General features: G+C 34.6%; 3 protein-coding genes across 3 annotated transcripts in view; all 3 read left to right on the top strand.

Annotated features, from left to right (window-relative positions):
- The window catches only part of LOC132547691 (uncharacterized), a 147,606-nt gene extending 139,817 nt beyond the window's left edge, over window positions 1-7,789 (top strand). The window contains exon 33 of the mRNA XM_060211489.1: window positions 1,491-7,789. Coding sequence (XP_060067472.1) covers window positions 1,491-1,511 — 21 coding nt within the window. The 3' untranslated portion in view covers window positions 1,512-7,789. The remainder of the gene's footprint in view (window positions 1-1,490) is intronic.
- A 3,367-nt stretch (window positions 7,790-11,156) lies between these two features.
- On the top strand, window positions 11,157-12,278 carry LOC132547716 (uncharacterized). Its single transcript, XM_060211519.1, has one exon. It carries the CDS (start codon window positions 11,157-11,159, stop codon window positions 12,276-12,278), a length of 1,122 nt encoding a protein of 373 aa, XP_060067502.1.
- Window positions 12,279-16,941: 4,663 nt separating this feature from the next.
- On the top strand, window positions 16,942-24,186 carry LOC132547705 (meprin A subunit beta-like). Its single transcript, XM_060211508.1, has 12 exons — window positions 16,942-17,004; window positions 17,318-17,330; window positions 17,894-17,941; window positions 18,184-18,230; window positions 18,460-18,538; window positions 18,842-18,977; window positions 19,164-19,342; window positions 19,742-20,107; window positions 20,587-20,604; window positions 21,422-21,559; window positions 22,102-22,352; window positions 24,097-24,186. Exons 1-12 carry the CDS (start codon window positions 16,942-16,944, stop codon window positions 24,184-24,186), a joined length of 1,428 nt encoding a protein of 475 aa, XP_060067491.1.
- The last annotated feature ends 771 nt before the right edge of the window (window positions 24,187-24,957 follow it).

The raw sequence follows: 24,957 nt of genomic DNA, 5'->3' as shown, positions 1-24,957 counted from the left end.
AGGGGTATACAATAGACTATCTGTCTGTTAACAGGGGTATACAATAGACTATCTGTCTGTCTGTTAACAGGGGTATACAATAGACTATCTGTCTGTCTGTTAACAGGGGTATACAATAGACTATCTGTCTGTTAACAGGGGTATACAATAGACTATCTGTCTGTTAACAGGGGTATACAATAGACTATCTGTCTGTCTGTTAACAGGGGTATACAATAGACTATCTGTCTGCTAACAGGGGTATACAATAGACTATCTGTCTGTCTGTTAACAGGGGTATACAATAGACTATCTGTCTGTCTGTTAACAGGGGTATACAATAGACTATCTGTCTGCTAACAGGGGTATACAATAGACTATCTGTCTGTTAACAGGGGTATACAATAGACTATCTGTCTGTCTGTTAACAGGGGTATACAATAGACTATCTGTCTGTTAACAGGGGTATACAATAGACTATCTGTCTGTTAACAGGGGTATACAATAGACTATCTGTCTGTCTGTTAACAGGGGTATACAATAGACTATCTGTCTGTTAACAGGAGTATACAATAGACTATCTGTCTGTCTGTTAACAGGGGTATACAATAGACTATCTGTCTGTTAACATGGGTATACAATAGACTATCTGTCTGTTAACAGGGGTATACAATAGACTATCTGTCTGTTAACAGGGATATACAATAGACTATCTGTCTGTTAACAGGGGTATACAATAGACTATCTGTCTGTTAACAGGGGTATACAATAGACTATCTGTCTGTTAACAGGGGTATACAATAGACTATCTGTCTGTTAACAGGGGTATACAATAGACTATCTGTCTGTCTGTTAACAGGGGTATACAATAGACTATCTGTCTGTCTGTTAACAGGGGTATACAATAGACTATCTGTCTGTCTGTTAACAGGGGTATACAATAGACTATCTGTCTGTCTGTTAACAGGGGTATACAATAGACTATCTGTCTGTTAACAGGAGTATACAATAGACTATCTGTCTGTTAACAGGGGTATACAATAGACTATCTGTCTGTTAACAGGGGTATACAATAGACTATCTGTCTGTTAACAGGAGTATACAATAGACTATCTGTCTGTTAACAGGGGTATACAGATGAAATAACTTGGCACCCAGAGCTAGCTGCAAAGTTTGTGAATTTTTTTCTTACCACAGTTTTATGAAAATTGTGAGCAGGTAGTTTTTTTTTTTTTTTTTTCAAAATCTGAATGGAAGCTTCTTGTGCATTATATTGCACACCAATGACTAACGAATAAATAATTGGCTAGAGATAGATATAATACTGTTACATGCATGTGTTTTTCATGTCATCTTGTGAAATGCTAGCTGGTAATTTGCTTCTTTTTTTTAACATGTATAAGACAATGATATGCATGTTTAGCTTCTTGATTATGTTTTGTTACTTGCATGTTTACATGTAGTCAGTTTGTATTAGTTTTTTTTTTTTTTACAAACTATGCAATTTTCAGGTGAAGGTCCTACCAGAGTGAGGCTCCCGATGGGTATCTTTTACAATTCTGCACATTACAGTAACATTGGTCTCCTCAAGCTCAACTTGGTATTGTGTCGTAATTCTCTCTGTCCTGCTGCACTTTCTAATTCAGAGTGTATTTCATATTAACCAAGAGTGACTATGTTATTGTTAGGTAAAACCTTGTTATGCTGTTATCTTTTGTCTGACAGAATATTGACTGCACACTCATCACTTTGGCAATTTTATTTGTATGACTTAATTGGCAAGAAAAAAGTACATAAGATGGATTGGCACTATAAAGTGTGTTTGGAATGGCAATATATAGAGGTTTTGCTGTAATAGTGGTATTGATGTAATATAGGTTAGAAGTAATTATTGCTGGTGAAAAGAAATTTCCATGAAATCTTGATATTAAACATGTATTTTCTAGTTCTTTTAAAGAAATGAATTTCTGAAATCATTTCTTGCTATGTATTTTTAAAAATTTCAAAATCATCAAGTCAGATCACAGAGAAAACAATTACCAGGAATATATCTAGAATTTTCATACCACCAAAAGTAAAGGATAATATTGGACAAAGACATTTTCAAGTGATGTAGTTCCCGTAACTAAAATATTAAACTTTTATCTGAAAATTGCTCAAAATTTATTTTATTGGAAATAGACTATAAAATATGTTGATTATTTCAATGAAAAAAGAAGCGTCTCATAAAGATGGACTTCGTTAGAAGTTACCTTGACAAAGGTGTCACAAGATCATCTTATTTGAATTATTGCTGAAGTTTTTTTAATTATTGCCAGAGTTATTTCCCCTTGTTTCATTTATCTCTGTTCTGTTATTGCAACTTTTTCTATAAAGAAGGTTTCTTAACTTTCCAGGAATATATACTTGCATGTGATTTCTCCTGTTTCATTATCCAGTGCTTGTGTTACTGATACTATTTAATGTGAGATCTTTATCATCTGATATTCATGGTCATTTTTGTGATATTTACAACAACCTGTCTTTTGTACCGTATGTCATTGTATTAGTGCAGGAAAGTAAAAACTAAAATTTTCATTTTTGTTTAACAAACATTTAAGGGGCTTTCCATAGGGTCACAATTAAGCTTTCATTTTTCTCTTTCATTTTATTGATCAATATGAAAGTTTTGTCTTTATTTTTCTTCTGTGTTATTAACTTGAAAACATACATTATTTGAGTGACAGAAATGAATAAAACATTTCTTATGTTGTCATTTTTTAATTTATCAAAGATGATCAATGTAGTTTTAAAAACATCAAAATACTGCTGATTATAATAGGGCCGTATTATTGATTTAGGGTTATATGCTTACTTTTGATGTTTTTTGGCTTTAGTTCACTATTTTTCTTCCTTTCAAAATTTTTTGATGAACAACAATCATTAAAAAAGTAACAGTTTTATGAACAACTTATTAGCAAACTAATGGTGTGTTTTATGAATTATGATATGAACACTGGAAATGGCTAGTTAGTTGTTAGAACCAGAACTTAGCTATGACAAAGACAATTATTGTTGCATGTTGATTAAACTATCAGTTGTTTCTGTTTGACTCTTTGTTTTGAGTTACCAATGCATGTTTAGTTGTGGTAAAATGGACTTTCACTTTAAAAAAGTTACTCTTTGTAAACACCACACATATATATTTAGTGTTGTCCAGGTGGCTGTTTCTTTGAATATGCTTTTTTCAGGCAAACTGCATTTCAAAATCCTGTCTTTCTCACTGCAAACATTCAGGGTGCAGTTGTAGTTACATATGTACACAAACTGCACTTGCATAATATATTTATATATCTTGTTTCGGTTGTACTTATGTGCCTACTGTAGTTGCACGCCTTTCCTTCCTTCACATCTCATGATGGAGGGGACATAACTTTCATTTCTAGCATCTTTCTTACAAGGGGACAGAACTCTGTGACACTTGGAATGAGTTAAACAAGTTATGGCAGTTGATACATCTTCTATGCAATTAATTCAAACAAAGATGCATGGAATTTTCCTGGATTGGAAAAGAAAAATTAAGGATGAATATAACAATTTTAAAAACAATTAAGAATTTTAGGAAAGGTCTAATGCTATATGCATCTTTGACTTGTTATATGAATAGGAATTCTATATTTTCAATTTAAATTAATTAATTTATCATTTCTTGATTACGTAAATAATTAATGTTGCCATGTCCAATTTTTTCTTTTATCGGTAATGTTTTGATTATTTTGTGCCTTGCTAAGATTTTTTTTTTAGGATGACTTTCTTCCTATTGAATGGTTGTGATCTCGGCTTTTCCACAATGAATTTAGCAATGTGGTTGTATAGTACAAAATCTATTTTAACAAAGTTATATGTAAAACAGGCAAATATAGTTTTATACAAGGGACTGATATTTAATTATACAAGATAAGAAAAACATGCAGACAATTTCTGTAAAATGATTTGTTTTATTTTAGCATTATTGTTTGATAGTATTGATGTTTTGTACACTAAATGCTTGCATATATCAAGGTCTCTTCCTCAAGGTTAACAGAGAACTCCTGTACAAAAATTCAATGTGTTCTTTTACGAATTTTCTTAACAGTGAATATTTAGGGTCGAGTGTTGATGATTATAATAAGATAATACACTTGTTATTCCTGTCATGTTTTCCATATGTATTCCTCATTAAACCCATGATGCCAGCACCTTAAATTCTCGCAGTGGGGAGAGAGATTGGCTGTAACAGAGAAAATACTAAAGCTTGTAATGGCTTTTTATCATACCTGTCATAAAGTGCAGTAGATGTACATGGGCTTATTGACAAATAGATAGGGGAATAAGATACTTTTTTTAACAAGTACCTGATGAAACTGAATATATGCACATATTTACTCTCTATTTCTCTTTGTTTCTTTTTGTTTAAGATTCATTGCTGCTTTACCTGTGTAGATATTCTTTAATCTTCTATAAATGTCCTGGATACTTTACATCTCTAAGATCAGTAACAAAAGTAACCTCTCACTGATGCTTTATTTTATAAAGGTACACATTTCGTGAAATGTACATGCAAATACAGGAGTGAAATCTGATATCATTTCAATTGATGCTTATTTAAAAATTCAATACCGGAATGTAATTAAAGATAGATTTTACTAGAGAATTTAATGTTTTGTACAAATAAGTATCAATTATACTGCCACAAAAAAAAATTAAGCCAATTGAAATCAAATTGTATTGACATTAATTGTAACCTTTGTTTATGACATCATGATTTTTTTTTTCCTTCAGAAATAAAAATTCAGATCCCCTCAATGAGATCTTCATGAAAAATTTAATTTACATTAAACCAGCTGTAAAATATTTCTATGTTATCTATATCTTGACATTTCCTGTAATTTTGACTGAGCAATATTAACATAAAAATAGATGTATATTTTCAGCCTTATTAACCTATTTTAATTAAGAAACTGACAAGCATAATATTTCTATAGTTTTGTGATTTGATAATGATAATGATCTTCATGTACGTTTTAGCCAACTATTATCAGATGGTATGTGTTCCAAATTGCACTTAGATCATCTTGTGGATAGCTTACACCACAACAACTATTTCTTCAGAAGTCTGATGAGATCCTCAATCTTTAAATGTAATGGATGTTTTTCATGAATAATTGAAGTGATCATATGGAATCTATTACTGTTTGAATTACTAACTGTTGGCGTGATCGTACATACAACTGATTGTTAAGGAGAAAGAACAAAAAAAAGGTCAAACTTATGTAGACCCCATGAGTTTACAATGGGGGAGGCCATGAGTTTACAATGGGGATGTCATGAGTTTACAATGGGGGACGCCATGAGTTTACAATGGGGGACGCCATGAGTTTACAATGGGGTACGCCATGAATTTACAATGGCGGACGCCATGAGTTTACAATGGCGGACGCCATGATCATTTCGAGATCTTCTGTTTCTGCTGACATTTTATTTGTGAATGAAAAAATATATTTATCAGTTAAATATCTTTTCTTGTCTATATATATTACTGTGAAAACTGGCTAATATGACACAATGATGGAAACTATCATATCTTGGTCAAATTGGACAGGAGGTTAGAGAGCTAAGATTCAATGTTTTTTTTAACTATTTTGATGAAAAATGGTATCACAGTACCTGAGTATTTTGTAGGATTAAACAGGAAGACAGAATATACAGGTCATACTGGGTAATGTTCAAGATATTTAGGGTTACAGTATTCTTTTGGATCCGATTCAGAGATATGGGGTTACAATATTCTGTTTGGATCAGGAGTCAAATTAGACAAGGTTCACAGTAATCTTCATTATCTGTCCAGTCTATATGTGATGGTGCTATATAATCATACAGGCCATTTAGTTTCTGACTTGTTTCCCAGATTACATGATGTCATTAATCATGCACTAGTGATATATATATATATATGTATTGATGTATTATGTTTAGAAGTTTTTTCCATGCTATATATATAATAAATATATTATTGGATGTGTATATTTATGTAAAACTCTCTTATGACACCTGTTTTGACCTTTGACCTCACCAGGTTATTTGCATTTTGTTAGCGAATCTCTAGTAAATGAACTGAAGGATTTTAATCTTATAAATATTGAACGATACTTCATGGATTTTACATGATTGTCTGTCTCAGCAAATTTGAACACACTTGTTCTAGAAAATGCAAGTAACATGATAGACATCAAAGATTTAGATAAATGGTTTTCTTTCAAGAAATAATTTCAAATTATTTTTCACATCCTGAAAATTGTTAGTAATAATCACCTGTATTGTATAAGTAAATTACTAGTTTTAGGATAAAAATCAATTGAAAGAAGACCCAAGTCTTTTTTGTGTATATTATTTCAAAGCTTAATACAGATTTACAAAAGAACAATTTGCAATTACATGAAGCTTGAAAGTGCAGTTTTTGTTTGAATTTTCATTGCAATATTGCCTGTTTGTATGTCATAAGGCTACACAGACATAGAAGACCTTCTGTATGTCATAAGGCTACACAGACATAGAAGGCTTTCTGTATGTCATAAGGCTACACAGACATAGAAGACCTTCTGTATGTCATAAGGCTACACAGACATAGAAGGCTTTCTGTATGTCATAAGGCTACACAGACATAGAAGACCTTCTGTATGTCATAAGGCTAAACAGACATAGAAGACCTGTATGTCATAAGGCTACACAGACATAGAAGGCTTTCTGTATGTCATAAGGCTACACAGACATAGAAGACCTTCTGTATGTCATAAGGCTACACAAACATAGAAGACCTGTATGTCATAAGGCTACACAGACATAGAAGACCTTCTGTATGTCATAAGGCTACACAGACATAGATGACCTTCTGTATGTCATAAGGCTACACAAACATAGAAGACCTGTATGTCATAAGGCTACACAGACATAGATGACCTTCTGTATGTCATAAGGCTACACAAACATAGAAGACCTGTATGTCATAAGGCTACACAGACATAGATGACCTTCTGTATGTCATAAGGCTACACAGATATAGAAGACCTTTGGTATGCTTTAAGGCTACCTGACATAGAAGACTTATGCTTCTTCAGGCAATAAAAATCTCATGGGAAAGACTTGGAACCAGACCTCAAAGAGTTTTTTTTAAACCAAGAGACTTAAGGAATAGATAGAAGGGCCAGGGATAAGTTTATAAATATCTGATAAAAGACAAAAAGGGATGATGAAATTTGTTGTGAGGATGGGGAAACAAAAAATGATAGAATTAAATGCTTGAATTTAAAAAATATTGGATGCTATAGCTAATTACAGTAAAACCCAGGGGAGAAACAGAATGAATAAAATCAAAGGGAAAGATATTGAAAGACTTGTAAAAAGACAAAGATGATGAAATTCAAAATTGTTGATAGAAGACAAAAAGATGTGTATGGAATCGACATGAGAACAAGTCATTACAATTGATGTTAGAAAGTCATTAGATGGATGTTGAAATTCCAAGAAAAGTTCAAATAAATGATGAAAGGACAAGTACTTGAACTTACTAATAAGTGGAATAGGGTTTCCCATTGTAAAGATGAAGGTCATTTTGACTGTGTTATCCTTGGCTGAATTTGTACTTTTAACATGTAACTGAGAATATATGATGATTTTTAAGTTAACATCCTGAGATTAACCAAACATACATATATATATACTGTTTAGTAAAATTAATATGTATAGAATGATGACGATGAGTAAAATATCACATAAAAATAAAAATAGAAATATATTGTTTGGTGTTGTGTTAGTAATTTATGATGGTGATTGGTCTATAATCCAGCAACACAGATAAGGTCTTTAGGGCCATTAAAAGATTGATGAAATGTTGTTTTGGAGAAGAATGTGACCTAACAAACAGATATAATAAGAGAGAAAGCTACCAGAAGGCTTGACAGTCAAAAGATGGAGATTGTCAATCTCAAGACTTGTTAGAGAGAATAATATGTGAAACTGTATGTATGAGATGTGGGATCAGGTGATTACAACAGATGTTACAAATGAGAAGGGTACTGATATTCCTTCAAGTAAGATCAGTGGAAAGAGGTACAGTCTACCCTGCTGGATGGAAATAAGCAGAGTTTTGGACAGGAAAAGATATCTCGGTTTTATTTTTGGTGGATTACTCGAACCTGCATGTAAATGGGAGTTATATAAGTGTACATCAAAAACTCAAAAAACTCTGCTCTGGCAGCTGAGCCCCATTAAATACAGTATAAAAGTGTGGAGACACATTGAGATAAAATAATGAATAAAATCTTACTGATTGGTTCAGCTACACAAAGAAAAAATCCTAAAATACAGTTACTGCTAACAAACTGACAACTTTCTGACTTTTTACCTGAAGAGCACATTTTCAGTTTAAACTTCATTGTGTTTCTATCCAGATAGTTTTAGGATTGTAGAACACAGAAACAAAGCAACATAATATAAGCAGTATGTCATTTCTTGAGAGTTTTAAACCCTGGAAGCCATATGTAGATCATGTCCACATGTGATGGAGCAAGTCTGAACGTTATAATATAGACTTGACACAGTAGTGTGACATTTCTTCAAGTATTATTCATAAGTCAGTTAGATGCATTGGAAGATGCTTAAAAAAACAACTTTGTATCAGAGATAAAAGACTACACTCTTGGTTTTGCCATGTCTACATTTTGATGTCTACATTTCGATGCAGACAAAAGAAAAAGATAGTTTGATACCAGCCACTTTCCGTAAACTAGTTGCATGTGGTGTTTTAAGGAAGTAATCACCAGATCAATGTTGTTGATATACTACTAACTAGTCATTGTCAATCACTTTTCTGTGTCTTATGTTCACTAAAACAGAATAATGACCAGTAATGCTGATCTAAAACTAAGTCATAAACACACCTAAAATTAAAAAATTGTAGTATAAAACTGTAATTTAAAGAATTTGTCTCTGTTTACCCACCCAATGTAATTCTTGACCAATAGTTTATGCTTACTACAAAAATAATATTCCTTAAATAAAGTATATCATTTAACACAATATACTCTTAAATCTTCTCTTAAGTTTTCTTAAATAACAGTCACCAATCATTTGTCATTTCATTCTTTCATCTTATTGTTATACCATCGTGTTCTGTCCTTTGTCTTTACAAGTTCATTCCTGGAGGCAGAATGTGTTTACGTGAAAGTGAGGACGGCTCTTCGGTATGTGTGGTCTATGACCAACCATAGGACTTGGACTGGCCAAACCCTCACCACATAAGTCCATTTTAGAGATGTGAGACTTAGAAAGTCTCGTATGATGAGTTAATCAGTGATACCAAAATTAATTTTAATTGAACATTGCCTGCCTTTGGAAAGATGTCATAGATAATATTGTTGATAGATAGCGTGTTGAGGGTTGTAAACACAAATGACAAGGTGATTTTTGAGTGTAAGGGCCTCAATGCCACATATAAAGAAGTTCTTTTTTCTTGACCATTCAGAGAGTCCTCTACAGCATGTATAAAGTCATCATCTAAGCAAAAGTCGGTACCAGTAGTGGCCTTTTTCGATTTTCGAAATAGATGAAAGTCTGATGAAGCCAGATTGTTATCATTATGATAGCCATGACAATGACAGACTTGTGAACAGGGGCATTATCCTGGTGGAACAACACACCTTTACTGAGTTTGCTACGGCATTGAGTTCAATATTTTATCTTAACTGGCTAATAAGTGATGCATAATATGTGACATTGATTGTTTGTCCTACCATCAGAATACTATAAGCAACCTAGAAAACCGAGGCCATAACCTTTCCAGCTGATAAACCACCTTTTACCTTCTTAAGAAGGATTGAACCAGGGTGCTGCCATAGTTTCAACTGTTGGGTAAATTGATGGACTCACATTTCATCCATAATCACAAACCTCTGCTGACAGGTAGCAGGATCTGCACCTAACAGGTTCAGATTAGAAATCAACAAAGTCCGCCTGGTGTGCTTCTGCTCAGCTGTCAGAAGTCTGGGTACCCAACAGGCTGAGTGCTTTCTCATTTCAAGATCTTCCGTAAGAATGGCATGAATTCTTTCCTGTGAAATCCAAAATGTACTGGCTATATATCCCTCTGTCACTTGCCTGTCAGCCATAACACTATCATGGACTTTATTGACTATTTCAAGGGTTGCAACAGTGACCGGCGTCATCCTCAATACTCTGCCTGCCATGCTTAAATCCCGTCACACACACTTTCGCTGTAGAATATGAAGGGACATCATTCCCTAGTTTTGCTACCATATCAGTATGCTAGACCTTTCAAATATTGATATATCACTGCACTGCTCTTTCAGCGATTTTGTCCATTTTACAAAAGTCACTTGTTTACTTTAGAGTGCTACCTCTTTGACATTAATTGACCAAATGGCACCAGTCTTCGGGTACACAACCTTAAATAGTCGGGGAATAGTAGAGCAGAAAAAGGACATCTCTGTTTAACTTCTTCAATACAAGGGTCACAACCTATCTGTCAGCTCTCGTAGTATTTGCTGCAATTCCTGTCCCTCATGTGGCCATTGTCCAGGTGTTTTGATTGGGCAAGTAATTGAAGTAACGAGTTGAATATTTGGATGTTCCGGAAAATGTTCGTTTACCACCTCTCTCTCATCCCGTCAACCTTCATGTCAGAGTCTGTGGAGGTACTATGGAGCGTTTCCCAGGGCCAAAGCATTCTACCATAATTCCATAATTTTTTATTCGTTTTAAATTGCAGCTTTCCCTCTTTGCAAGGTCATTCTGGTTTTTCAATACTTACCCGAGCCATGGCAATCTTTGTGCTTTACTAACAAGGTTTATTTTTACGAAAGAAAAAATCATTTTTAGTTAAAAAATGCATAATGAAGGTTATATACATAAAATGTTTAGCCAAGTGTATATAATACGTTGTCGGTCGTTTGGCTTCTTAGTTTGTCCACTCACCTCTTACCAAAAGGGCATACGTGTGTAAGAGGTGAAAAAGTATTCACGTAGGGGACGATTGGAATCAAAATAAGGTGGGAAAACCTGCAAGATACTCCAGCTCCAAAAAATCATCACTTTCGATATTGGATGACTTTGAAAGATCGTCAGGTATATGGGATGGAATGTAGATGAAGGTAGGCTCTCGCGAACACAAGTCCGCCAGCAGTGTCTACCACCTGCAATCACACGGACACGGGCTCTCCAGCAGTGTCTACTACCTGCAATCACACAGACACAGGTCCAGCAGCAGTGCCTACCACCTGCAAGCACACAGACACAGGTCCACCAGCACTGGCTACCACCTACAATCACACGGACACAGGTCCACCAGCACTGGCTACCACCTACAATCACACGGATACAGGTCCACCAGCACTGTCTACCACCTGCAAGCACACGGACACAGGTCCACCAGCACTGTTACCACCTACAATCACACGGATACAGGTCCACCAGCAGTGTCTACCACCTGCAATCACACGGACACAGGTCCGCCAGCAGTGTCTACCACCTGCAATCACACAGACACAGGTCCACCAGGAGTGTCTATCACCTGCAATCACACGGACACAGGTCCACCAACAGTGTCTACCACCTGCAATCACACATACACAGGTCCACCAACAATGTCTACCACCTGCAATCACACGGACACGGGTCCACCAGCAGTGTCTATCACCTGCAACCACACGGACACGAGTCCACCAGCAGTGTCTACTACCTGCAATCACACCGATACAAGTCCACCAGCAATGCCTACCACCTGCAATCACACATACACAGGTCCACCAACAGTGTCTACCACTTGCAATCACACGGACACGGGTCCACCAGCAGTGTCTACTACCTGCAATCACACGGATACAAGTCCACCAACAGTGTCTACTACCTGCAATCACACGGAAAGAGGTCCACCAGCAGTGCCTACCACCTGCAATCACACAGACACAGGTCCACCAGCACTGTCTACCACCTACAAACACACGGACACATGTCAGCCAGCAATGTCTACCATCTGCAATCACACATACACAGGTCCACCAACAGTGTCTACCACCTGCAATCACACGGACACGGGTCCATCAGCAGTGTCTACTACCTGCAATCATACGGATACAAGTCCACCAGCAGTGTCTACCACCTGCAGTCACACGGACACAGGTCCGCCAGGAGTGTCTACCACGTGCAATCACAAATATTGTATAAAAAATACACAAGTGAACAGCAACATTCAGTACAAAGAGGTATGACGTTTCACCGTGGCGGAACACCTTTTTCAGTTCATCGCCTTGGTCGATCTTAAAACACATGATTAATACCGACAGGTAAACATGCATTCGAAGTCACCATGCCTAAATATAGAACATGCACGTCCGGAAAGTGGTGCGTTTAATGTGTATGTTGCGGGCGATATTTCGATTAAAAGTTGAGAAATGTACAAGAATAGGCAAAACAAAAGATTAATTCATTGGCTGGATTACTCCTTAGTATGTGACCTTTTATAATTCTGAAAATACATTGAACATTGAGATGACATTCTATCATGTCTCAAACACTTCCAATTATGACTCTGTGCCACTAGTATTATCATTGAATTCATGAGATCGAACGTGCAACCCCAGCGTCTTACCGTCTGTGCTGTAGGCATTGATGAAGAAGTCAGCAGCATTGCAATCATGAATTCAATGTTAAAAGCATAAGCACTGAACAATTTTGGTCCAATCTGATTTATCAATTTTTCGGAATCAGCGCATACTTGTACCAATTTTCGAAAATTTTAGTTAATTTTGATCATACTGGATAAGGTTCAGTTGCCTAAAAGTTGGTACATGTGTGCACTGACTCCATGTACAAGTGGGGTTGTCTCTTTGTAAAAATAAGACATGGCATATATCCAAGATGTTTTTTTTTTTTTTTTAATAATCGGTATATCTTTTCTAATGATTGGTATTTGAAACTTGCTCACTGAGATTACCTATCTGAATTCATCGAAATAGAGAGTTATTTTTCCATTTCATAGTTGACCAAATTTATCTGGAATCAGGCGGTACCACGCCATACCTGTTTAGAATGAGCTGCAGAATAGCCTAATAACAAAGTAAACTGTTGTCTCGTCCTTCTAGGATAAAAAAAGAAAATTAAGATTTAGTTTGCTATTTCTGCCACTGGAAAGATAAAAAAGTATATAATGTAAACAATTGTTAGCAGAACCGAGTTTTAGATCAGATGTTTATTTATCTTAGATAAGAGTTCATAAACCGACTAGCCTACAAACAAAATGGACATCATATCAAATATGAGAAAGGAAAATTCAAAGCAAAGATATAAGCAGTTTATGTGGATTGAACAAAAAATCATACTTTGTTCGATATTAAATTTTATATAATGATCAAAATATGTACGGTATCCCACTGAAAAACAACCCAAAATATAGGTTAATATTTTTCACTGTGTGAAACCTTCGAAGATTAAGTGCACCACAAAGTCACCATTGTTTGCATTGTAGATAATTGGTGATATATTTAAATATAGGCCATACACCTGTGAACTTGGTGTTGGAATACATCACAATCACGTTATACAATGCTAAACTAAACACAATCAAACTATGGTAGACTTGGTCAACATCAAACTCTTGCGTGGCTTAGATATTCGGTTACAAATTAATGTGTCACTATATCTTAAAGATATTTTCCCTTCTTTCATTATTTGTTAATCGTGTGTGATATGCTATTCACAACTGAACAAACACATAATGGTTCATTGATCTCCAAAAAGTTAATCTTAGTATGACCTATTTGAAGGCAATTTCGGCAAAATCGACGTTTTTAGCTATCCTTGCGACGTGCTAGATATTTTTCTTAACCTTGGTCCTCTTTGAAAACCGTATTAACTTTTGATACTTGGAATGCCTTTTATTATCAGTCTAACAAACACTCGAATATTCGTGGCTTTAGTAGTAAACGTCTTAAAATGCGTTCACAGGGACCTAGGACCTTTAGGTTCCAGTGTTCTATGAACTTGCTACCTATTATACTTCTCCAAAGCTTTGCAATTGTCTGTAAGAATGTATTTTGTGCTTATTAAACCATTGCTCATAAGGAAACTCATATTAGCTTTCGTGTACTTTGGAAAGGGTTATCCATTTATTAACATTTCATTTCTTATGAGATCACACTAATAAAAAAACTTTAAATAGTAGCTGACGATCAAATATGCTACATATTCCGAGTCAGAAGGCGCCATCGCTGAAGTAGGAAACCCTTACTCTTTTGGTCTTATTCTTATACTTTTTTCAGAAGTCTTCTTGGAAATCTTTCATATATTACCTTAGTTTGATTGGATCTGGATTATAATTATGTTGACATGTTAGCATTTTGTTGTCTATTTTTCCCTATTATGAAATATTGTCTTAGAGATCTGCATAATAGTTACAGTTAGAGAGAGCTTCATCTACATCCAGTAAAAATTTTATTAAATGTATATGGTACTTCGGTATCTATAATGCGGGCAAGACCGTCATTCAAACGATTAGTGAAACTAAGGTAGCAACATCAGACCAATGAACAGTAGAGAGTGTGTAGATATTTCAGACAAAGGCGTGTGAGTTCCTGTATTTGGTAAATAACCAGTACCCTTAGTACACATAGTTATCTTAATATAACACCTACAGTTATTGCATGTCGTGCTTAATGAAAATTTGCATTACTGAATTCAACCCCTTTTATCATTGTCCAAGAAAGTAGTCAATTAATATTTATCATCATAGTATGTTTAAAAAGCGTTTTAGGATACAAGTGATGCTAAAATATCCCTTGTCTACAGTAAAGGACATATATATTGTCTCAGATTTGCTGAAGACATTTGATACTTCATCTCACATCAATAATTGTCATGTTGGAATGATAACTTTACTTAGAAGTCAACTTTGTTGACTATTTAAAACCATTTCAAAAATAGATATATATTGTACACACCGGTGATTTCGGAGAGAAAAAAAAATCTGGAAAATAGATTCCTAGCATTATGAAGACTGATAGCGTGTAGTTATAGAAATGAGGTCATTTTTTATGTAAAATAGACCGTAAGAATCTACATGAAAATAATTCCTGTGAATATGACACAATATAATATACATGTAATAATAGGTAGAGAAAATTTAGTATTAATTAAAGTTATATATAATTTTAACGTAAGTAATGATATAAAATTTTGTAAGTCAATGGAGTCAGTTTTTAAATTCGTGCATGGTTAAGTTGTCTGGTGTCTATCCATTAATATGCCTTGTTTGGGTGACCCTAATATGAAACACATTGATACATTTCCGCCAGCATCCATGTAACTTTTTGGAATAGCGAGAGGCACAGTCCTATAACAAGGGAGAGGTGGACCTAATAAATGATTATGTAATTAATATCAATTTAATTCAGTTGTTCAATAATTTACTAACATCCTTATTATACATACTAAAATTTAAACTGTAGACATTGGCAAGTGTGCCCTTTTTGCCTTCATTTAAAATAATACACGTGTAGGTACAATGAGAAACAACACTAGGGCGTACTCATATGTGGAATTACATATGTTTACGTGTTGCTCAACAAAGACCAGTGTAGTTATGATTTCAGTCCCCATTAAACTATTATTGATAACAAAGTTGGATATTGACTTGTAAAATAAAGAAATATTGGCATATTGAGTGTTAATACATTCTTATGCTGTGACCAGTTGATTTTTCTAATGTTCAAAATTATTCGGTATATATTTTCATTATAGAATTATGCTGTTTCTAAAGTTATTAACAAACTATATATACACCTCATAATGATCAAATACTTACGTAATATGCTGTAAGTTACCCCGTTTAGTAATTTAAAACTAGAGACACTTTCTCTAATCAATAATTTTGCACCATTAACGTTCAAGTAGTTGAAAAACAATTATCCTGTGTTTTTTCATTTTTTTTTCAAATTTCCCCTTTCAATAAAACACCTATTGAAGCTATTTTGAAAGTTAATCATTTTATATTTTGTTGATAGCCTAGATTGTTTTGTAAATTTTAAAAGTAGCCATTTTGACTCCTTTAACTGTCTGTATGCCAATATACTAATACAAATTTGATGGAAAATAATGAATGTTTTAGGAAGGAAACAAAATATGAATTCATAAAAAAGATGGTACAAAGAGTGTCATGGATGTATGCTTTGCTGTGATATTTGGTCAGTTAGCTTAACATGTGAGTCCTAAGGGGATTTTAAACTAAAAGGTGAACATTCAAATGTATATGTTGTGTTGATATTTATAGAACAACTAACATACAAAATTTGAAAGGAATCCGGGTGTGGCTGATCTCTATGGGAGCATCACTTTATAATTATGAAATGGGGGGAGAAGGGGACACACTTCGCACGTTTACACGTTTAGTATCGAGTTTGATCGGTTCTACACTGTATACTCGTTTTCTACCCGTTATTTTTCCAACTCTCAATGCCCTTTTTGAGACGATATTGAAATTTTCATTCATAAAGTCATAGCAATGAAGAAATTCAGTCGACAATAGATAGTTTATTGTTAAGTGATTTTCAAAACTTGTTTGACAGATGTCGTACAACATTCTAAGTTCTGGAATAATACACATAGTAATATAACCTTGATGATCAAGAATCCCATGAAATGGTTGCCGCCACAATCCGGTCGTGTTCATTTACAAAGCAATGGCAAAGATGTTGCAGACTATGACATGGAACTTTTTCTCACTTTGAAGTTCTGGACATGGCGGCCTTGAACTGGACACATTTTGTCTATACTTTGTTCATTATGGATCTCCATATTATGACCTGGAATGGAAACACTATAAAAGGTTATCTCAAACGCGTCCTTGTCAGTTCGTCTAAGAAGCAGAAAGGACTCAAAATGCACCTAGTAGCTCTGTGCGTTGTTCTCTTCGGCTCTGTGGCAGCATTGCCTGTCGATCAGGTTCGACATTTTTTTGTTAATGGTTATTTTGAAAGCTAGAATTATCTTCATTGTTTTATGCATTGTTCCAAATACTTTGAATTTTATTGTAACGATAACATTTAAGTTCCTGGTTCATCAGGTGTCTCTTAATACTATTTAGAGAAAATCTTCGGTAAAGTCCAAATTTATAGATTCATTTGTTAAAAGGAAAACCTTTTCATTTTGTTTTGTTTATCATACATCAATTTGAATATGTTTGAGTACAAGCGATAATAAAAAACCACGACATTTTTTTCGATGGCAGGCTGATACATGATTCTTATATTTGTAGGTTGATACGTTTAGTAAGTAAAATTTGTATTACATAAAACAGCTGTATATTGTATATATACATATTAACGTTTATGTAAATTGATATTTTGATAAAACCCAATTTGGATATGTTAGCGACATCTTATATATTCATTAATGCTGTATGTCAATTCCTATCTTATATAATGGATTGGTAAAGCTTATAATGTGGATGACATCAATAATAAAAGCATGGCAAACGCAATTTAAATGTGGTCTTGGTTTACAGAAAACTTACAAATATTTAATATGATTATAGCTGTTACTCATAATATGTCATAAGTAGTTCTTGTAATACGGTTTTGAAGGCAAACATCGTTGTATGATGTCGACCTTAAGGCACATCCGTATGGTTTATGCTATGCATGCTATATCTCAATAGTATGTTTTACATCTTGGTATCAAAACGCATATTTAAGTATCATATTTATCATTGGGCATACTGCATTGATAAACTTAACTCGATTACAGCAAAGCTAATTGAAGGAATGTTAAATTCTAACTTCAAAATATTCAGACGTGGATTTAATTGTGATATCTAATCTTCGTTGAGCAGATAACCTTGGAGATGATTTAGATGACTTTTACCCTGAAGAGAATCCAGGTGATTTTTCTAAGATTTTCATAAGCCACGATTAACGCTTTTTATCAATAAACGAAAAAACCCAGTAAATATTCAAATAATCGGAAAAGTTATTACTTTGCTATACTTTTGCTTTGTTTTGATATTATCCTAAGTGAAAAAGTAAGGACAAACTTGTGAAATGTTATTATACTACAATATTATGATAAACCTTGAAATTATACAAAACCATAAGTACACTACTATGCTTGCTTTGCCTATAGGTCTGTTTGAGGGTGATATTGTTCTCAGAGGAGACCAGACTGTAAGTGTACCTGTCCCATATTTAACAAAATATACATTCTTAAAGTCACAAATGGTTATAAATATTGCATCATGTTGGTAATATATGCGGAACTCCCATAGTAGGTACTTTGAATTCATATATTATCAATTGTTAATTAAAAAAAGTAGTTTTATGATACAAGAAGGTAAAGGTACAATGTCCTAAAGAATTATTTACTTTCGAATCCTATGGTACATTTGTGAATTCATTACAGCACAAAAACGCCATCATTGGAAGCTACCATCATTGGCCCAATGGAATTGTTCCTTACACCGTCCATTCCTCTCACAGTTGTAAGTCCTTACCTTTCATTCCCCTTCCAACTAAGTGTGTCCAAGAAATGTTTGTATTTTTTAAATGGGGTTGCACAAATTTATAGATATATTGTTAAAAATACTGGAAATGATTAATGAACTATTACATCGACATTATTGCATATGAAATCAAAAGTTAAGTGCAACTGAACGGATAAAGCATCCGATGTTGTTTGAAGACACTAAGCAGGTCGTATTATCGTATTGACGATATAAAGGAGTTCGGCATTGTGTTATATAGAATTACCTTCTGTAATATTAATACGTTTTGCTTGTGATCAGCGGCATCCGACAGAGCAATCTTTGCCAAGGCCATGGGAGAAATCATGAACAAAACCAAGGTCAACGGTCAAAGCTGTATCACATTTGTTCCACGTACCAATGAGGATACATACATCCAATTTACTTCAGGATCTGGGTAAGTTAATCAACGTGTGATTAGATTTCACTTTCACTTCGTTAATAGTTCTTATAATGAGATAATAGTACTTAACGTAAGTAAAAGCAACTAAGTGAACAATTCGTTTTGTGTTTTCAAGAGTCAAGTATGTCTGCAATGTCCTTTTTCTTATTTGATCTTATTTGTTTTGTAATCTCCAAATAGCTGCCATACGCCAATCGGATACATGCACAGGCACAGGTCTGATGTCACACTTGGACGCGGATGTTTACGCCACGGCACCGTCATACACGAAATCTTGCACGCGCTCGGATTCTGGCACGAACAAAGCCGTGCTGATCGTGACAACTACGTAACCATCAACTGGAGCAACATTCAACACGGTAAAAAATTCAAAGGTTGAATAATTACTTAGGTTGATACTTTGTATCGAACGTCTCAAATCAGTAATTCAAAGAGTGCTTGTCAGACAGAGAGATGTATTGTAACAAAAGGTCTTATGGATCGAGCATTTGTTATTTTGAAATATATATTTTTATGCCCCAGATCGAAAGATCGAGGCCATATTGTTCTTGTCCTTTCTGTTTGTTTGATAGTACTTAAGAAAGGTTTGATATTGTGTTGTAACCTGCTTCACGTTGACGTAACATAACATCAGAAAGGATCCCGAATGGCGTCGTGATAAAGTGTCATCGGACTGTTAGTTATTTGAGTATGAATATGAGGTTTAAATGAATGATGATCAAATGTTGAATATAAACACACATTTTTGCTGGACACAGGCCACGAAAGCAACTTTAATAAGTATGAGCTTGGACGTAACATCGACCATCTGGGAATGCCTTATGACTACGGATCCGTCATGCACTACAGTGCTTACGCCTTCGCTGTCGACAGGAGCAAGATGACCATTATCCCAAAACAGAGCGGCGTGACCATCGGTCAGCGAGTTCGACTTAGTGACCAAGACGCAAAGGAAGTCCAAATTTATTACGGATGTGTTGCACGTCCCGACAACCATAACACGGTCGTTCCACACCAGTTCTCTGGCACCACTTCGTCACCACATCACACTTCAGCACCTCACCATACATCTGCTCCAGTCACAACCCACAAACCTGTTATCACTCACATTACAGCATCACCCCGTATGTATGACGTAATATTACCTTAAAACCTATTTCTGTTGAAGCCAATTGTACTGTTAAAATACATTTAACAGTGCGATATGTTTTGTTCTTTTCGCTGTTCAATAAAGGGTATTTTACCTGGGATAGATTTATAATAAGTTCCTTTAAAACATTTCACAACATATAAAACAATGACAGGTTTTGATGATTTTTAATCCATTTAAAATCTATACTTTTTACTTATATTTGTCTTCATTGTTGTACGATTTGTTAATGATAATCACGAATTCGTAATCAGTCATGTTTATGCCTACAATAGTCTGACTGTCTATCACTTTAGGAGAAAGTCTTTATATGGTATACCATATATCTTATCGTATCTTATCTTAACATATCTTATCTTATATAAGATTATCTTATACATGTAGGTTTTTAGATGAAATGATGAGTCTTAAATTTTAATTTATCGATGACGTCATTTTCTTTTACGTTTACAGATCCGGTCACCAATGGAGGTACGTAGTAGAGCGTAGCTAGAGAAACTAACCTAAAATATGTATTAGCATTTTAAGGGTGAATGAAACCTGAAGATGATCTATTTCTCTATTTTATCAGATGCAAACAAAATTTCTTAAAACCTTCCTTTTAAGTAAAGCTTTCTATGTAGATTACATGGTAGTTGCATAATTCTTTATTTGTAGTAATTGTCTTATCATCACATAATTTTCATAACATATGTAACATATATAACTTTGAGGCAAAATACATACGTTTCAGTTAGCATGTATCCTTTATATGTTAATATTTCATACTATTTTATCAGTATCATGATTATCAGATTTCTTCACTCATGGATATGTATGATGTACCAATATATTTCCCGAACAATCAGGTTACCATCGTATGACATTCGCCAATTAGCATTCATTGTAGTTAATACCTTCGTCGGGTTACAACTTAATTATATTTGTTATTCACATAACGGTCAATGCTTTTTAAATTGACCACAAATGTCAACAAACAGCATTTGCCGTGACTGCGGTCACAGTCATTTCAAATGATCGTACAAAAGACGTACAAATGAACGACAACTTTCAATAGATATAGAGTAATAAAACGTTAAATGACTAATAATTGATCAATGTGACAAAAACGTTTCGCTGAGCCCTCGGCAAATTTTAAGAAAGAATATATATATATATATCGATACCTAAATTATACTTACAAATCGTTCATCTAAATGCAACGCCAAAAAATTTACAACGAAAATGCATTTTATAAAATGAAGCTCCTCCTTAAATATTTTATATTCTGATTCGGATTCTTTTCTAGCTACTACCTGTAGTTTTGACCATGGTCTCTGCGGATGGACACAGTCACACACTGACACTTTGGACTGGTCAGTTGGTCATGGTTCTACCCCTAGTCGTAACACTGGACCGCATGCTGATCACGACAACAGCGCCTCTGGTATGAATCCACCATACACGAGCACTGCATTGGCTTGCTAAGGCTAGCGTGGCCACAAAAGTTGGCTTGCAAGATCATATTATTTATATATAATTGTAGAGGGGTTTTTTTTGGTGGAGGACCGTGGTTATTATCTATTCTGGTTTTTGATAAAAATAACATATATTGAAGTACTGACCGTGATGTCTGCAGCTGACTCACCGATAAAACGTAAATTAATTTACTCTGATCGACATTTATGCTTTATTATTCAAATTAGTTTTACTGTTTACTATCTTCATACAGTTGGTTCGTGAAGTCTTCGATGATTTACATTTGAAACATACTGTTAAAATAAGAAAACAATATTCATGAAATTGATTTTCAAACTGGATTTAAATTCACGAATTTTTCTCTCAATTTCCCATTCTTAAATATCAGTGAATAATGTTCTTAATTAGCATTGGTGTTCTCCATTTCAAGAGTCAATAACTTTCCATTCTTAAGGCTATTTCGATGCTTTCTTTTCGTACTAAAATTCACACTGTTTTCTTTTTGTAAAGCTAAGTACCTTTTCCTGGAGTCTTCCCGCCACTACCATAAGACAGCAGTCCTTGTTTCGCCATCCTATCGGGCCGGTGAATACTGCTTCAGGTTTTGGTACAACATGAACGGTGATGGTATCGGCTCCTTAAAGATGTACTTCGTACATGGTTCTCACCGAACTCTTATGAGGACGGTGTCTGGTAACCATAACGACATTTGGCATCATGCCACCATGCACCTCAGAATTGGAGGGTCTTCCAACTTCCACGTAAGTAAACTTCAAAGAACCGCTGATACAAGGAAGTGTGTGTCGAAATGAACAGAAATGTCTAGATGAGCTTGCATTTCAAGTTTCTAAATCAAAGTTTATGTCATCATTGCTGGTCATATGAAATTAATTTGCATCTGTTGAGTCAGCAAAAGATAGCTTTTGTCTAGCAACGAATACTTTATCGGATAACGATGATTCACCTAAACACAAATCAACTAATTATCAAAAATACCAGCCGGGTCACAGCTACTGGGGGAGAACAGTTTTATCGTATTTTTATAAGACCAATTATTTTCCATACAAGATACGATTACATATAAGAATTGAAACGGGGTACAAGTCTAGACCTGGAATTCTTAAAAACAGTGTTTCTTTTGCCACTTTGTTTCTCACAAATAAAACGGAAATTAATGATCATCAAAAAAGATCCGTTATTCTGACATATCGTTATTAAGTCAGTAACCTAAATCTGTGTCATGATTGATACTTATATATGACTCATGACTTTGTGTCTTTATTCATTAATAATTCGTTAATCTGACTTCGTGCCCTCATTCATTAATAATTCGTTAATCTGACTTCGTGGCCTCATTCATTCAGAATTCGTTAATCTGACTTCGTGGCCTCATTCATTCAGAATTCGTTAATCTGAATTCGTTAATCTGACTTCGTGCCCTCATTCATTAATAATTCGTTAATCTGACTTCGTGGCCTCATTCATTCAGAATTCGTTAATCTGACTTCGTGGCCTCATTCATTAATAATTCGTTAATCTGACTTCGTGGCCTCATTCATTCAGAATTCGTTAATCTGACTTCGCGGCCTCATTCATTCAGAATTCGTTAATCTGACTTCGTGGCCTCATTCATTCAGAATTCGTTAATCTGACTTCGTGGCCTCATTCATTCAGAATTCGTTAATCTGACTTCGTGGCCTCATTCATTAAGAATTCGTTAATCTGGCTTCTTGCCTTCTTTCATTCAGAATTCGTCAATCTGACTTCGCGGCCTCATTCATTCAGAATTCGTTAATCTGACTTCGCGGCCTCATTCATTCAGAATTCGTTAATCTGACTTCGCGGCCTCATTCATTAAGAATTCGTTAATCTGACTTCGCGGCCTCATTCATTAAGAATTCGTTAATCTGACTTCGTGGCCTCATTCATTCAGAATTCGTTAATCTGACTTCGCGGCCTCATTCATTAAGAATTCGTTAATCTGACTTCGCGGCCTCATTCATTAAGAATTCGTTAATCTGACTTCGTGCCCTCATTCATTAAGAATTCGTTAATCTGGCTTCTTGCCTTCATTCATTCAGAATTCGTTAATCTGGCTTCTTGCCTTCATTCATTCAGAATTCGTTAATCTGGCTTCTTGCCTTCATTCATTCATTAATAAACCGTTAAATAGTCATTGTAACCAAAGAAAATCTACAGTACAGCTTATGATTTCCAAAGGTGAAAATGTTCACGATTTTCTTTTAAAACAATCGGATAATATTTCAAGCAATTGAAATGACATCTAATCATACGTATCTCACTTTTCATTTTTAAATGTTCACGATGACATTATTATTCTGCAAAATAATGAAAATATCATCGTGAAAATAGCCAGTTATATTGCATAAATCTGAATATGAATGCCATATAAAACATAATTACTTGACAAAGAAACCTTAAAATGCTTGTTGCTTTTGTTTCGATCAGTCAAATTGTTTCTGATGATGTTGACTTCCGTTTCAGTTCGAGCTTGAAGGTGCAACTGGAGGAAATTTCCACGGTGACTTAGCTATTGATGATGTTCAGGTTACCCCTGGTCAATGTACTCATTAAAAATTATGCAAATTATCATGTATTATTTATTATACAATAAAACAATAAAAATACTAGTAAAGTTTCTTTGTATATATCTTTTTTCTGTACATTCGTTTAATTGATTATAATATAAGTCTCTCTCTCTCTCTCTCTCTCTCTCTCTCTCTCTCTCTCTCTCTCTCTCTCTCTCTCTCTCTCTCTCTCTCTCTCTCTCTCTTAAACAGGTGAAATGAAGTCTTTTATACATAAAAACATATCTGAACATATCTACATAGAGATTTTTCTTACTTTACAATCAGCTTTAGTTTATCAGCACTGTAATAAAACCTTTATCCTTTTGAGTAGTTTATTTTCTTTAAAAACATAACGATTCCGTTCCTAATTCCATGGCCGGTTGACTATGAAATCCTTTATTTTCGTTGAATTCGTTGTTACCCCTTAATCCACGAATGATTGTACAGCTGCATTTCGTGAGATTTATTAAGGAAATCCAATGTAAACAAAAACGAGTATTTTTGAGAAACTACGATATTTGGGTCCGTTCGTTGAGTCCCTGTGTTATGATGAGGTTGACCGTTTTACAATAGTAATAAACTCTGTTATCTTCGACTGGTTCACTTCAAAGGAAGACTTGTTGTCTTTATTGCTCCTTCGAAACCTGAAATAAAGTGTTTCTTCTCCAACACTGCTTACACAAGTATACCATAAGTTTAATACTGAACAATTATTACTGCACATCATAAACTCACTGACATCGGAGCATTTATCAAGTCTTGCCTTCCAGAAAGG

The sequence above is a fragment of the Ylistrum balloti genome, unplaced genomic scaffold, assembly GCF_031769215.1.
Source record: "Ylistrum balloti isolate Yb309-2 unplaced genomic scaffold, AGI_CSIRO_Ybal_v1 Utg369972, whole genome shotgun sequence".
In the NCBI taxonomy this organism is placed as follows: domain Eukaryota; kingdom Metazoa; phylum Mollusca; class Bivalvia; order Pectinida; family Pectinidae; genus Ylistrum; species Ylistrum balloti.
This window is presented reverse-complemented; position numbering and strand designations above follow the sequence as displayed.

Excerpts from the sequence above, each read along its gene's own strand:
- LOC132547705 (XM_060211508.1), top strand. The coding sequence starts at position 16,942 with ATGCACCTAGTAGCTCTGTGCGTTGTTCTCTTCGGCTCTGTGGCAGCA. Across the intron at positions 18,231-18,459 it reads GAGGAGACCAGACTGTAAGT|CACAAAAACGCCATCATTGG; the intron begins GTACCTGTCCCA and ends AATTCATTACAG. Across the intron at positions 22,353-24,096 it reads GAGGGTCTTCCAACTTCCAC|TTCGAGCTTGAAGGTGCAAC; the intron begins GTAAGTAAACTT and ends CTTCCGTTTCAG.
- LOC132547716 (XM_060211519.1), top strand. The coding sequence starts at position 11,157 with ATGAAGGTAGGCTCTCGCGAACACAAGTCCGCCAGCAGTGTCTACCAC.